The sequence below is a fragment of the Mesoplodon densirostris genome, chromosome 6 (assembly GCF_025265405.1).
Source record: "Mesoplodon densirostris isolate mMesDen1 chromosome 6, mMesDen1 primary haplotype, whole genome shotgun sequence".
Classification (NCBI taxonomy): domain Eukaryota; kingdom Metazoa; phylum Chordata; class Mammalia; order Artiodactyla; family Ziphiidae; genus Mesoplodon; species Mesoplodon densirostris.
The window spans coordinates 32,470,410-32,484,756 of NC_082666.1; the positions used below are offsets into that span (position 1 = coordinate 32,470,410).

A 14,347-nucleotide genomic window follows, 5' to 3' on the forward strand; every position below is an offset into this window, starting at 1 on the left:
TGGCTCCCGACTTTCCTGGGCTTCCCTTGCCTTGTGGCTGCTTCACTCCAGTCTCTGCCTCATCTGCACATGGCCTTCTTCTGTGTGTGTGTGTGTGTGTGTGTGTGTGTCAGTATGTGTCAGTGTGTGTCGGTGTGCCCTTTCCTCTTCTTACAAGAACACTGGATTTAGGACCCACTCTAATCCAATATGATCTCACCTGGACCTTGTCTTGACTAACATGCAAAGACCTCATGTCCAAATAAGGTCACATTCTGAGGGGTCAGGTGGACATAAATTTCTGGGAGCACCATTTGACTCACTACAGAGTGGAAGGAGAATTTTAACAAACCAGTCGGATGAGTGGAAGCAAGACGTGTTTACAGAGTGGTATTAGACTCCTCTGAAGAGAATAGGAGACAAGCCTAGGGAAGTATATTCCGGCCAAATTAAGGAGGGCTTGGGTACCAGCATAGGGGTAGAACGTTACTCTGTAGGTAGTTGGGAAGCTGGGGTACTGATGAGACACCTGTGAATTCTAATTTAGCAAAGATTGAAGCCAAGGATTATAGACCCATCTCTTGGAGGAACTGTGAACTTAGGTCAGATCAACATTTGGTGAGGTTGACCATGATTGGACCAATTTAACTGGAGAAAAATTAAGCCCCGAGACTTCTGCTTCAAGGAGAAAGTTGGTGGTAGGAGGTTTGGTGGGTTTCTATTCATGCCACAAACACTTACTGAACGCCCATCCTGTGCTAGTATTGCTTTAAGCTCTAGGGATACAGCCAGGAAGAGTCAGGCCAGGTTTGGGCACTGAAGGAGCTTGAGCTTTAGTGGCAAGAGAGACAGTGAACGAAGGAGTAAACAGTTTCGGGAGTATGTTTCCACTGAGCTCTTTTTTTTTAAAATAAATTTATTTATTTTTGGCTGCATTGGGTCTTCGTTGCTGTGCACGGGCTTCTCTAGTTGCAGTGATCCGAGGCTACTCTTCATTGTGGTGCACGGGCTTCTCATTGCGGTGGCTTCTCTTGTTGCGGAGCACGGGCTCTAGATGCGCGGGCTTCAGTAGTTGTGGCTCGCGGGCTCTAGAGCGCAGGCTCAGTAGTTGCGGCGCACGGGCTTAGTTGCTCCGCGGCATGGGGGATCTTCCCGGACCAGGGCTCGAACACGTGTCCCCTGTACTGGCAGGCGGATTCTTAACCACTGCGCCACCAGGGAAGTCCCTCCACTGAGCTCTCGTCACCATCGGAAGCACAATGCCTCATGCATCGCTTTGCCTAGACGTCCCTGGTATACCTACAGCAAACCTGGGTATAAAAAGCTGGGCACAGATTGAATTATAGGCGTGAAACAGTTCTGCCAAATATTTACATTATAATTATGGAGCTGTGTAAATCACCAAGACTGGTCTCTAGTTGGCATGTTAACCTCTCTGTTTCCCAGCCTGTAACCTCAATATGTACACAAATGCTGAGTACAACTGAACCCTGCAGGTGGGTATCTTTTTGGAACTGAACTAATCTCCCCTAATTTATCTGATCAGTATCATTTTTCTTGAGAAAAAAAAAATCTATGGTGAGATTGATAGTCTTTCATTTTATTCAGTGAGATTACATGTTCCCTTCATCCCCATCACGTGCTTTGGCCTGTTAGAATTAGACATGCAGCTCCCAGCTCTGTTTGGCTTGAGGGTGGTAGCCTGGCTGATGTCAAAACTTCTTACAGGAGCTGTTGTGCTTATGTTTATGTGTGTCTGTTTATGGTTATATTTGGGGATGGTGGCTTTCTAGTACTCAGCCTTTGTCAGTTGTTGAGCTGAGAGAGAGTAACAGGTGGGTCTTTGGTTTGGCCCAGAGAGGGTCTTGGCCCTCTACCATGGTAACCTGCATTCAGAGTTTGTTGGAGTGAATGACTTCCAAATCTCCCCCCGCTTCATGTAGGCCTGGCACGTTGTGGGGAGGAAACCCATGTGTGTTGTGGTCTCCCTTTCAGGAAGAATTTTTACTTGGTGATTCTGGGTTCCACAGTGAGGTCGTTTTTCACTGTTTTGAGCAGAAGTGACCCCCTCACCCCCGCCTTGGTAGTTGCGATTTTTCCACCCGGCACACACTTCCGGGCTTTTGGTGAGCCTTAGCACCCATGTGCTACAGTGTGGCGTTGCTCCGGGCTGGAGCCTTTTGGCTTTTCTGTCCAGCTGCAGTGCTAAGCCATCTTTTGAGTATGAGGAGATGAGGGACACGATCTATCTTGTAGTCAAACTGGTGAAGTCATAATATTTTTGCAAGCAGAGCTGGAAGCTGAGTCACAATGCGTGTGATTCAGGCCTTGATTTCTTACCCAAGGTAATTTCGAGAGGTGTGAAGTCAAGAAAAGACCTACAGTTGTCGCTGCCCCCATAGAAAAAGCCCCAAGCGCTGAGCTTCTGTAGCCAAGACAGGGCTCAGGCCCTACCTGGAAACATTCCAGTCTCCCACTTTATGACCTTCACTGGCCTCCACCATGAATAACCTTATTGAGAAAACACTGTTGGTCCTTCACCTGCCTTTTAGAGTCTGTCTTGTTTTATATCTTGGTCATGTTAACCATGTTTGTAGAAAGGAAAGAAAAGATAACTTTTTTCTAAAATTAACATCCATCTAACTAAGAGACTTGGGACATATTGTAGTTAATGTCTTAGTTTGGAAATGGGAAGTCTTACCTTTCAGAATAAGTCAGCAGGGAAATGACCTTCTGTGAAATCCAGAAGATATTTGAAAGAAATACAGATAGAAATGGTTGCCTTAGACACCGATAGCTTTTGTGATTTTGAACTATTAGGAATAAAAGGCTTAGCAGTGCATGGCGAACAGACTGGATGTGCCCTGAGAGTTCTTTTCAGGAGGCACAGAGGAGGGCGCCGGTGAAGGTCAGCGGACCCAGGCTCCCAGGTCACAACTTCGTGCCGAACTAGAGGAGCGACTTCGAGGAAGTAGCTTAACGGGTCTGTTCTCAGCTTTCACTGAAGATAATCAAACTGACTTTGCAGGGCGTTGTGAGAATAAAAAGTAGCTGAGGGGGCTTCCCTGGTGGCGCAGTGGTTGAGAGTCCGCCTGCCGATGCAGGGGACACGACACGGGTTCGTGCCCCGGTCCGGGAAGATCCCACGTGCCGCGGAGCGGCTGGGACCGTGAGCCATGGCCACTGAGCCTGCACGTCCGGAGCCTGTGCTCCGCAACGGGAGAGGCCACAACAGTGAGAGGCCCGCGTACTGCAAAAAAAAAAAAAAAGTAGCTGAGAGGATCGAACACCTAACCGTGCTTGAAACATAGTGAGCCCTTAATAAATGGGAGCAGCCGTTCCCATTCATTGTTATTGTTTCACCTCCAAGGTATTATTCTGGGTGCTCCTGACTTTGTGCAAAATGCATTTAGACACACAGAGTGAAATAGGAAACTGCAAAGAAGACTAACCAAAGTGGTAGAGGAGTTGAAAAGGAGACCTGTTAAAAAAAACACAAGTTGGGCCTCCCTGGTGGCGCAGTGGTTGAGAGTCCGCCTGCCGATGCAGGGGATACGGGTTCGTGCCCCGGTCTGGGAAGATCCCACATGCCGCAGAGCTGCTGGGCCCGTGAGCCATGGCCGCTGGGCCTGCGCATCCGGAGCCTGTGCTCCGCAACGGGAGAGGCCACAACAGTGAGAGGCCCGCATACCGCAAAAAGAAAAAAAAAAAAAAAAAAACACAAGCTTGAAAGAACCGCTTATTTATGGGGGAGAAGGGAAGACTGGAGGGTGACCGAATGACTGTCTTCAAGGTGTTGAGGCGTCGTTATGTGGAAAATTATAGCCAGCTGTTCTCCATCTCCACGGAGGTCGACAGAACCGGGGCAGACGGGACAGGCCAGAGCCAAAGGAGGAAAGAGGAAGCAGTGGAAATGACAAAGTGTAAATCAGGAGCAAACACAGAGAGCATGGGGCGGGGCGAGGGCGCAAGTCTCAAGGAAGGTGCCAGAAGAGTTGGTGTCAACACTTCCCATGAACTCCTGAGCTGTAGGGTGTGGAACCCGGTCCCCTTGCTTCAGCCTGTCCCCCATCTCTTGCCGTGGGCGCCAGCTTGCTCGTAGCTCATGGCCACGCCTGTCTAACCCAGGGCAGCTGGACTGAATAGTTGGCACTTGACTTGGAGCGGTGTCTCAGTCGGGGTCCATCTTGCTTCCTCAGGGTGCAGCTGTCTGGAGGCATTTTCTGTCGTCGTGACTGGGTGGGGGGAGGTGCTGCTGGCATTGGTGGGCAGGGGCCTGGGATGCTGATGATACACATGATACACTGCACAGCAAAGCCTCCCACAGCAAAGAATTATCTGGCATCAAAACATCAGTAGTGCTACTCTTGAGAAACCCTGGATTAGAGGAATAAAACATCATAGCCTGGGCTGTCTTAAGGCTCATTAGTTTACGCCAAAGCATTTTTTCCCTCCATTTACACCAAACCGTGGAACTGAATGGTTAGAAGACTGTTACAGCATTTGCTATTCTAAGAAAATGTGTGGATTCCATTATAATCATGTGTTTCTTAGCTGTCTGCTCTACTGTGGTTTAAAAATATTTATATTTCCAAATAAGCGACTGACTCTTTGTACAGGGAAAATAACATATGCATTAGAGCTCCAGGGAGTGTGGTGCAGACACCACCTTCCACGCTTCCTCTGCTTAGATTCTTGTTGGCCAATTAATCGCTGCATTCAAGGGCTCCCAAGGCAGGGACTGCCCTGCACTGAGAATGTGCTGGTTGAGAGAAAGACAGGGCTTCAGGTGGGAAAATTCCCCAGGGGCCAAACACAGGCCAGCAACAAAGGGAGGGCTCCCAGAGTGAGGGGCTTTAGCACACAACATCCTGATGCTCTGGAAATGTTGCCACTCGGTGACTCTGAGGGTACAACACACTTCCCTGACTTACTAATAGATTGCTCTTTCTAAAAAATATATGTTGTGTGTGTCCATCTGTAAACTTTCAGAGTCTTCTGAAATTCAGACACAGCATGAAAGCACACGCTATATTTGATCCTTGCATAAATAGCACAGATTTTAATTTTATCCCAGTTACGGATATCTGGCGCGTGTGCCGAAACTCTGGGCAGACTGGTGTGAAATTTAACTTGAGCAGCTAAACACAAGGGTGAGAGAGCACAAAATAAACAAGCACACACACTTCCAGCCCTGCAGCATTTGGTATGTGAATGGGAAAAGCACCCAAATCCTCTCTCTCTTTTATTTTCTCCCTTGTGACAGTCAGATTACAGATTGTCTGTAAAGGCACAAATCCTCCCCATCTCCCACGCCACCCCTTTCTCCCCCGGAAGGCTGCCTGCAACCATTTCATCTGCCTCAGTTCTTCCGAGGTGGAGTTGGAGTTTCAGTGAATGAAAGTGCCCAGGATGCTTTGTTTTCAGATTTGAACTTAGATTAGAGATTCCCTTGGTTTCCAGAAAAGGAAAACAGTCTCCTTGAGAACATCTTGGAAGGGGAAACAGGAATGGAATGGGAAACGATGGGAAATAACAGACTTGCGGTTTGGTAGACGGGCATGGGGATCTCGGATTAGGCAATTACAGAGTTTGTGACCCATAGAGAGTTACTTAAAAGCTCAGTTCCTTGCTTTACTAATTTGTAAAAATGGGAATAACTCCAGCCTAATAGAGTAGCTAGGGAGGTACACAGTGGTGGCACATAGGTGCTCTGAGAATGTCATTTTCCTTCCCCCTTAAAGACATCTGTGAGTCCAGCCTAAATGCCACTTGCTGAGGAAGTGGGATGCGCTGATGGTTGCTGCTGATACTCATTCCTGTTGGTACAAATTCTCTTCTTCTCTCCTCCTTTCATCACCTCCATTCAGGAATTAGCCAACACCTTTCAGCCTGCCCACCCCTATTTATAGGTCATTCTGGGTAATAAGTACACAGAGAGTTTTCGGCCTTAGAAACACCTGTGTGTCCCAGCGGACTGTGTTGATTTGGGGGGTTGGAGGAGGGACGGTGGGCATGTGTGTGCAGTTCATGGACCCGGAGCCATGAGAATTAGCAACAGTGGATGGGTGAGTCTCTCCTTGTACTCCCGAGAGAGGACATCTGCCTTCCATCAGTAAAAATTCCCATCTTTATATTCAATTTGTTTCCACAGAAGAGCGCGTTGTCCCCATTGAAGTATGCCGATCCAAACTGTCAAAATACTTGCAGGGAGTAGTTTTCCGCTGTGATAAGTGTACCTTCACCTGCTCCAGTGACGAGAGCCTCCAGCAACACATAGAAAAGCACAATGAACTGAAACCTTACAAATGCCAGCTCTGCTACTATGAGACCAAGCACACGGAGGAACTGGACAGCCACCTTCGGGACGAGCATAAGGTACAGGCCTGGCCTCCCCCACCCTCCACCGCCCCCCAGCACACCTGGGGGAGGGGCCGGGCCAAATTTAGCCACACCCACTGTGTGCAAGACAGAGACACGCGCCAAAGTAATGTTTAAAATGAGGTTCAGTTTATTCTTTTATTATAAAAGAATTGTAAGGTCGTTTTAGAAAAGTGGAACATGTAGATGGGGGAGAGAGAACCACCTGTAATGCTACCCCCACATCCAACTGCTTAACATTTTTGGTCTCTTCTATGCCCACTTTCCTTTGTTTTATTTAATTATGATTCTACCTTACATGGAAGAGTATATCTTTCCTTTCTTGTACTTAATTTACCCTAACTGGAATATTTTTCCATGTTTATGTTTTTGGTTTTGGTTTTGGTTTTTTTGGCGGTACATGGGCCTCTCACCCTTATGGCCTCTCCCATTGTGGAGCACAGGCGCCGGACGTGCAGGCTTAGCGGCCATGGCTCATGGGCCCAGCCGCTCTGCGGCATGTGGGATCTTCCCGGACCGGGGCACGAACCCACGTCCCCTGCATCGGCAGGTGGACTCTCAACCACTGCGCCACCAGGGAAGCCCTCCATGTTATTTTAAACGTACTATCACAAGAGTTGATAAACTTTTTCCGTAAAGGGCTAGATCGTAAATAGTTCAGGTTTTGCAGGCTAGATGGTCTCAGTGGCAGATACTCAACTCTGCCCTTGTAGCAAGAAAGCAGCCCTAGACAAGACAAAAATGAATGATCATGGCTGTGTTCCAATAAAACTTTATTTACAAAATTAGGCGACAGGCTGTGGACCCTTAGTTGCCGGCCCCTATTCTATCTGATGGCTCTGCCGGTGTGTCCCTCAGTCATGTAGGTTGTTTCCGATATATTGCTGACTACAAAAATTTTCCAAGGCTTTGCTCTTCATGTCTGAACACTGTAAGGACCGTACAGTATGTGTTTTATTTGTGGAGGGAACAAATTAGTATAGGACATAAAATAAGGGGTTTATGAAAAAGAATTCTCTTCCAAAAGTGTGCTGATCAGAGGGTAAAATCATCCCAGATGGCTTCCTCACTTCTCTGAGGACTTGTGTGGCACATCAGGAGTTGAGACAGTTGTTTCTGGTTTTGTATATTGTCCAGAGTGTGGGGAGTGTGTGTGTGTGTGGGGGGGGTAGGGATGATTAGTATTTGTTTCATGAAAAGAGCCTATTGAAATGTTTTCTAATTAACCAACAAATCCAAAACATCTAGTGAGTGTTTACCTAAGGCACAATGAGAAGCACTTTTGATACTGTTTCCTTTTTTCCTTGCTCTGTGTACTGTCAGTGGAAATAACAGCTTCTCTTTTCTGGACTTACAAACCCAAGTTATAAAGATCCCTGTCTGAGACATCTGTACCCAAGGGTTAGAATTTTTCTGTGGGATGTTGAGAGAGAAGGCTGAGCTTTATCACCCATCTACAGTTTAATGGTTTGATGCTAACTTTTCTGCTTTGGAATGCATTCATTTTCTAATGTGTCTCCCCAAAAATGAAAGCAGAGAAGAAACGCCTGAATTACCTCACTTAAAAACTTCAATACCCTTTCTTATCCAAACTTCCTGGGCATTTCTGCCCCAAAACTGAAAGGAAAATCACTTATCTGTCTCAAGCTAAGCTTTCTACATTTATGCACATGTGTCTTATTTATGTAACCACCTCGGATCTTTTCATTATAGTGTTGAAGCCATCAGACTGGTATTTTGGGACAGAGCAAACCAGGAAGGTAGATTCTTCCCCAATGGTTGCACAGTAGCTGTGAGTCACTGGAGAATTCCAGAGAAGGCTAGAAACCATACCAGTTGTGAAAGCAGGTGGAAATGTGGGGCTTTGGAATATGCATCAAACAAATGGGTTACTCAGGAAACTAGGAGCCCAGTTTAGAACTTTTGGAGCCAAACAGACCTAGGTTTGAATTTCGTCTCCACCATTTACTGTACAGCAGGTTACTTCAATTTCTCTGTTTCCTGATTTCTAAATGGGAATCAGTATACTCTTCTCAGAAGTTTTGTAAGATTAAATGAAGTCCTGGTATTTCCCACACTGAGAGCCACGTCTCAGTCTATTTGTGAATTGAACTGTGCTCAAATATAACAACAACCTATGAGAAAGGCAGTTATGTCCCTAAAGACCTAAAATGGACTATATATATAAAATCACTGACTCTGCTTTACATTTTAGACATGGTTTTTGATATGTTATATTTTCATTATGCCATGTTCGATTCTTTAATCTTACTCCCTCTCATGGTTGACCAGCTTATTAAGTCCAACAAGCACCTAATTGAGGCTAAAGAATTGCCACTCTCAGCATGCCTAATGATTTTCATCTTTGTCTCAATCGTTGTGAAGTTTGAGGCTCGTGCTTATTAACTATTTCTTCTTTTCTAAATGATGAATACAAAATGCAATTTGAATTTTTGAAATAATTATCCAAACACTATTTTATAAACATAGACAGCAGTGCTGCTGAAAGTGAATTTTGACTGATAGGCATTGACATTATGCACTAATTAAAAATGGTCATTCATTGGGGTGAAGGATGTACAACACCCTGATTTCAGCATTCATGAAAAGGGTATAGGAGTATCAACAAACAATGTACTAAAGAGAAGTTTGCTAGTGATTGAAATACAAAAGTCAAGAACCATGAGGCAAGAACAAGAAATTAAAGCCATAAGAATTGGAAAGGAAGGAATAAAACTGTTTTTGTTCACAGACAGTGTGATCTTTGTAGGTAGAAAATCCTAAGTAATCTATTTTAAAAGGTACTAGAATATTAGTGAGTTTAGCAGAATTGAAGGATATAAGATCAATATACAAACGCCAATTATATTTCTATATACTAGTAATGGACAATCGGAGAAAATGAAATTTTAAGAAGATCAGTTTCATTTATAATATCAAAAAGAATAAAAATGCTTAAGAATAAACAAGAACTGTGAAAGCCATATCCTGAAAACTACAAAATGTTGTTGAGAGAAATAAAAGAACTAAGTTAATGCAATATATACCATACTCATGGATTAGCAGACTGAATATTTGCAATGCTTCCCAAACTGATCTACAGATTCAGTGTAATCAATCTATCAAAATCTCAGTAGGCTTTTTTCTTTGGTAGAAATTGACAGACTGATGCTAAAATGTATATGGAAATGCAAGGGACCTAGAATAGCCTGAACAGTATGAAAAAAGAACAAAATTGGAAGACTCACCCACCCTTCCTTATTTCAAAACTTTTACTGTAAAGCTACAGTAACCCAGGAAGTGTGGTATTGGTATAAGGACAGATGTATGGATCAGTGGTGCAGAAGAAAAAATCCAGAAATAAACCCTAATATATGTGGCCGGTTGATGTTCATCAGAGGTGCCAAGGGAATAAGGAAAAGATAACTTTTCAACAAATAGTACTGTTACCATTGGATTTCCGTATGGAAAATAGTGGTTGTTGATGCTTTACGTCACTCAAATTTCTCTTGGGAAAAAATTCTTAGGTATGATACAATAGCTGTGAACATTAAAAGAAAAAAATCAATAAATTAGATGTCATCAAAATTGTTGCTCTTCAGAAGACACCATTAAGAAAATGAAAAGGCAAGCAACCGATTGGAAGCAAATATTCGCAAAATAACTAACAAAGGACTTTAACCAAAATATATAAAGAACTTTTACAACTCAGTAATAAGAAGATTAACAATTTAATTAAAAATGAGAAAAAGATCTGAATAGACACTTTACCCATGAGGATATACAAAAGGCAAGTGATCACATGAAAAGATGCTTAATAGGTAGGACTCACCATTAAAGAAATGCAAATTAAGACAATTAAATGCAAATTAGGTAGTAAGCCATCACTACCTCTCCACTAGAGTGGCTGAAATTAAGAAGACCAATAGCACCAAAGTGTTGGCAAGGATGTGGAGAAACTGGAAATCTCACACAGGGCTGAATGCAGTGTATAATGATGGCACATCTACTTTGGAGCATTCTGGCAATTTGTTTAAAAGTTAAACATACACTTTACCATTTGATCCAGCAAGTCTACTCCCACATAAACAAAATGTGCTATATCCATACAACGGAATACTACTTATCAATAAAAGAAATTAGCTACTGATACATGTAACAATATGGCTAAATATCAGAATCATCATGTTAAATGGACAGAAGCCAGACACAAAAGACTACATATTGTATGGTTTCTAGAAAAGGCAGAACTGAGGAGACAAAGCAGGTCAGAAGTTGCTTCAGGCTGGAGGTTTGGAGCAGGGATTGCTCGCAGAGGGTATGAGGGTATTTCTTAGAATAATAGAAGAAGATTGTAGAGGGTTGTACAAATGTATACATTTACTAAAACTCATTGAAATGTTCATTTAAAATGGATTAATTTATGGTAAGTAAATTACATCTTAATACCTAAAAGATGCAAGTTCCTCAGGACCTGACACATGGTAGGTCCTCAGTAAATGTTAATTTTCTGCAGTCTTTTCTTATAAGGTTGATCCTGAGAACAGATAGATCTATAAAGATGCAGAGGTCCAGAGGAACGTGTAAACTGCCAAAAATAAAATGTGCAATAGACTTAGCAGTTGGTTCTAAACTAAGGTTTACTGCTTTCTAGCAAAACAATGTGTTGTATGCTTTGCTCATTACATTCTTCCACAAATAGCTTTAGGTGATTTTGTGTGGTGGAGAGAATCTATACAAGAAATTAAAAGACACTGTAGGATGTATTTTCAGTCAAAGGATTTCATCATTAAACAGAAGTGGATATTCAAAACTGGACTCCTGAATTCTGCCTGCAAAGCTTGTAAACCTCAGGAATGTCTCTGAAGATGTCAGACTGTATCATTCATGGACTAGACAGAATACTGGTTCAGCAGGAAGCATCCTTGAAGTTAAATAAACCATTCTGCTGAAGAACCAAATTCTCAAGTGCCCTGGATTTATACTGCTGTGTTTATCCTCAGAAGCCAAGGTGAAGTAGAAACGGGTGACAATCAACACATTCATTTTTTTCTCTTTATTTGTTTTAGCACCTTCATTTTTTTAGGTGACACAGAATCTTGTCTTCCTAGATCTTTATCTTTGTACCAGTGAACAAGGAATCACTTGTAAATCTCTTGGAATCTAAAGTAAACAGTACAGGCTATTTGAACTTTTAGTTTTTCATCCTTCAACTCCCTGTCTTTTTTCTATCTCACTAGGTCTTCTAGAGGCGGACTATTCTATTCTTTCAGTCCCTCCCTCCTTATGTTCCTCTCTCTCTCTCTCTCTCTCTCTCTCTCTCTCTCTCTCACACACACACACACACACACACACACACACACACAGAATGAAATCATATGTCAGTGGTGCCATTTATTAGCAATGCTGGTGCAAGATGAAGAGGTAACATTTCTAGGAACCTTGAAGTCATGAAAAAAAACAAACCTCTCACTTCTCACATTTGGAAAAACACACATATATTTTTCTTTGAAGAAAGTTTAAGTATATGCAATACCTTGTTAGCATTCTTTATGGTTCTGAAGTCTCTTTGCTAGTTTAAGGAACATAAAAATATATTATCTCTAACTTGCTTTGCTCGTAAAATTGTCATGTTCACTGTATTAAATTTAGAAGGATAGTCTATTCAGCCAAACACATTCACTAATTGAATTTACTTTGAAATGTTTTTAATTTTTTATACAAATGGAACCTCAGGCAGCTGAACTCTAAGGAACTCGTATCTCTTTCTTTTTGTCAGTTTAGGGGAAGCAGCAGAACATTCAGCTCGGGAGGAATTGCCAACATTTGAGTTATTCCAATAAAATTGTTCTGCTTTCTGGACTAGTGAAATCCACAGTGACGAAAAAGTCACATAGAATATTTGTTTCCAGCAAAGGAAATGAGGAGAAATAAAACAAAGAACCTTCCCCAACTCCAAATCATAAAATACACCTTTGGCCATGGTCTTTTTGGACTGTGTTTAATTTCTGAACTAAGTACTGGCATCTCTAGCTTTATGAATTCTGTAGATTCCTGCAAGCTGAAGGTTTTTCCAGAAGATTATGTCATTTCATCTGTACTCTCCCTCATGTTAGTTGCTTCTTGATTTGTCAACCATGGACCTGCTTCTTTCATGTATTTTGGAAGACAGATCAGAGGTAGATGAGCAAGAGGTGTGGTCATATTCAGAGGGATGTGCCTGGCAGAACCTTAGAAGATATTTCTCAAGTAGACATTTGAAGATGTTCTTTGCCTATAACCTTTGAAACTATCCACTAAAGTCTCCAGCCACAATGAATGGCCCTAGCTCCCAAGCTTCCATAGGGCTCTCCTTCTTCCTCTATTAAGGCATGTGTTTCATGCTGCCTCAACTTGCACTTAACTCTTAACAAGCCTCTGTCTTGCCACCGGATGCAACAGTCTTAAAATGGAAACCACATTGTTTACCTCTCTTTTCTTCCCAAATCTAACCATAGTGCCCTGCATACAATAAAGTCTCCAGTAGCTGGTTGCTAAATAAATGAACGAAACCACTTTTCAAATAAGAAATTATAAGTATCCTAATTGTTCGAATAAGCAAAACATGACACCATCATCAGCATCTTTGCCTCTGGATTTCGAGTTCCGGAGATTGGCAGCAGCTCAGTTGGCCGACAGCAAAGTTGTTTGACTTTAATGATGCCTTTCACTGGGCTGTCTTGAGTACTTGTGACTGGAGCTGTGCTGAGATGCTCAAAATGATTGATTTTGTCTGGACTTTTGCTAAGTCAGGGCTGGCAGAAGCATGTTTTCTGTTCTAACTCAATGACGGCAAAAGAAAGTACATAGTCTCCTTGACTTCTGTGCTCCATACCCTTCTGGTACTTTACCACCCTTTATTCTTACTGTTCTTAGAAAGGTTTTTATTTTGAAGAAAATATTCTCCAAAGATTCTACTGCTTTATCCCACCAAATTTTGGATCGAATATTATTGTCACAGTACTTTTTTCTTCCTTCTTCTTGTGTTCAGCCAGTATCCCATGGATAATGTTTCCATATTTTGTAAGCAAATTTACATTTTGACAGATGATCTGCATTCTAATGAGGAAAGCTGGAGCTATGTCATCTGAAGATGTGAGTTCTAATCCTGGCTTTGTCACTTACTTGCTTTGTGTCCTGTTTTCCTCATCTACAAATACGGAAGATAACACATATCTTACAGAATGATCATAAGGGTTAAGTGATACATGGAAAAACTACTGGATTAATTTTTAGCATATAGTAGATTATTTGGTAAGCACTGAAACAAAATCTTTTAGAAAATGTCCAGTTTTATTCTCATTAGCAAGCAAATTTGTATCATGGCATGCAATATTATAAAGTTCTTTATACTTTATGATCGCCTATGGGATTTTATGTTACTGGTAGATTCAAATAGCATGTATTGTGTGTCAACTAGATGACTGGCCTTATACTCTTCACTGAGCCTGTAAAACTAAATAAGAAACAGTTGCTACCCTGGAAGAGTTTATAAGCAAGCAGATGAGATAAGCTTAAACAGAGAATCACAACCAGCATGTTAAGTGCTGGATAAGGATGTCTCTAAAATAGGAGGGCAGCATAATGCAAAGCAAGTATGGTGTCGTGGCTCACCTTCCATAGTACTTTAATACACTGAGCTGAATATCTTTTCTAGAAGCTTTTATAAGAGCTCTGATAGAAATGCTCTTAGCAGAGAATTTAAGACTTTTACCTGCGTCTTTGACCACCTTCCTGTAAGAATTCAGAGACAGTGCTTTGCTGACCCTTTCTCCCACTGATTCTTTTCCCTCATTTCCATTCTGACTTTCAGAGACAGGCAAAGAGGATGTGCTGGGCAAACCACCTGATATCATAAGTCAGGGGTGGGCAGAGTCTGGCCCATGGACCAAATCTGGCCCACCACCTGTTTTTATATGGCCCGCCAGCTAAGAATGGTTTTGACGAT

At 42.5% G+C, this 14,347-nt stretch overlaps 1 protein-coding gene across 7 annotated transcripts in view; it reads left to right on the forward strand.

Moving 5' to 3' along the window:
- ZNF462 (zinc finger protein 462) overlaps positions 1–14,347 on the forward strand; it is a 142,461-nt gene that overhangs the window by 112,327 nt on the left and 15,787 nt on the right. For all 7 annotated transcript variants that reach the window (XR_009532780.1, XM_060101167.1, XM_060101164.1 and 4 more), the window contains one exon: positions 6,134–6,357. Coding sequence is in view for 6 of the 7 variants with exons in the window: in XM_060101167.1 (XP_059957150.1) it covers positions 6,134–6,357 (224 nt within the window). In the remaining variant the exon portion in view is untranslated. The remainder of the gene's footprint in view (positions 1–6,133; positions 6,358–14,347) is intronic.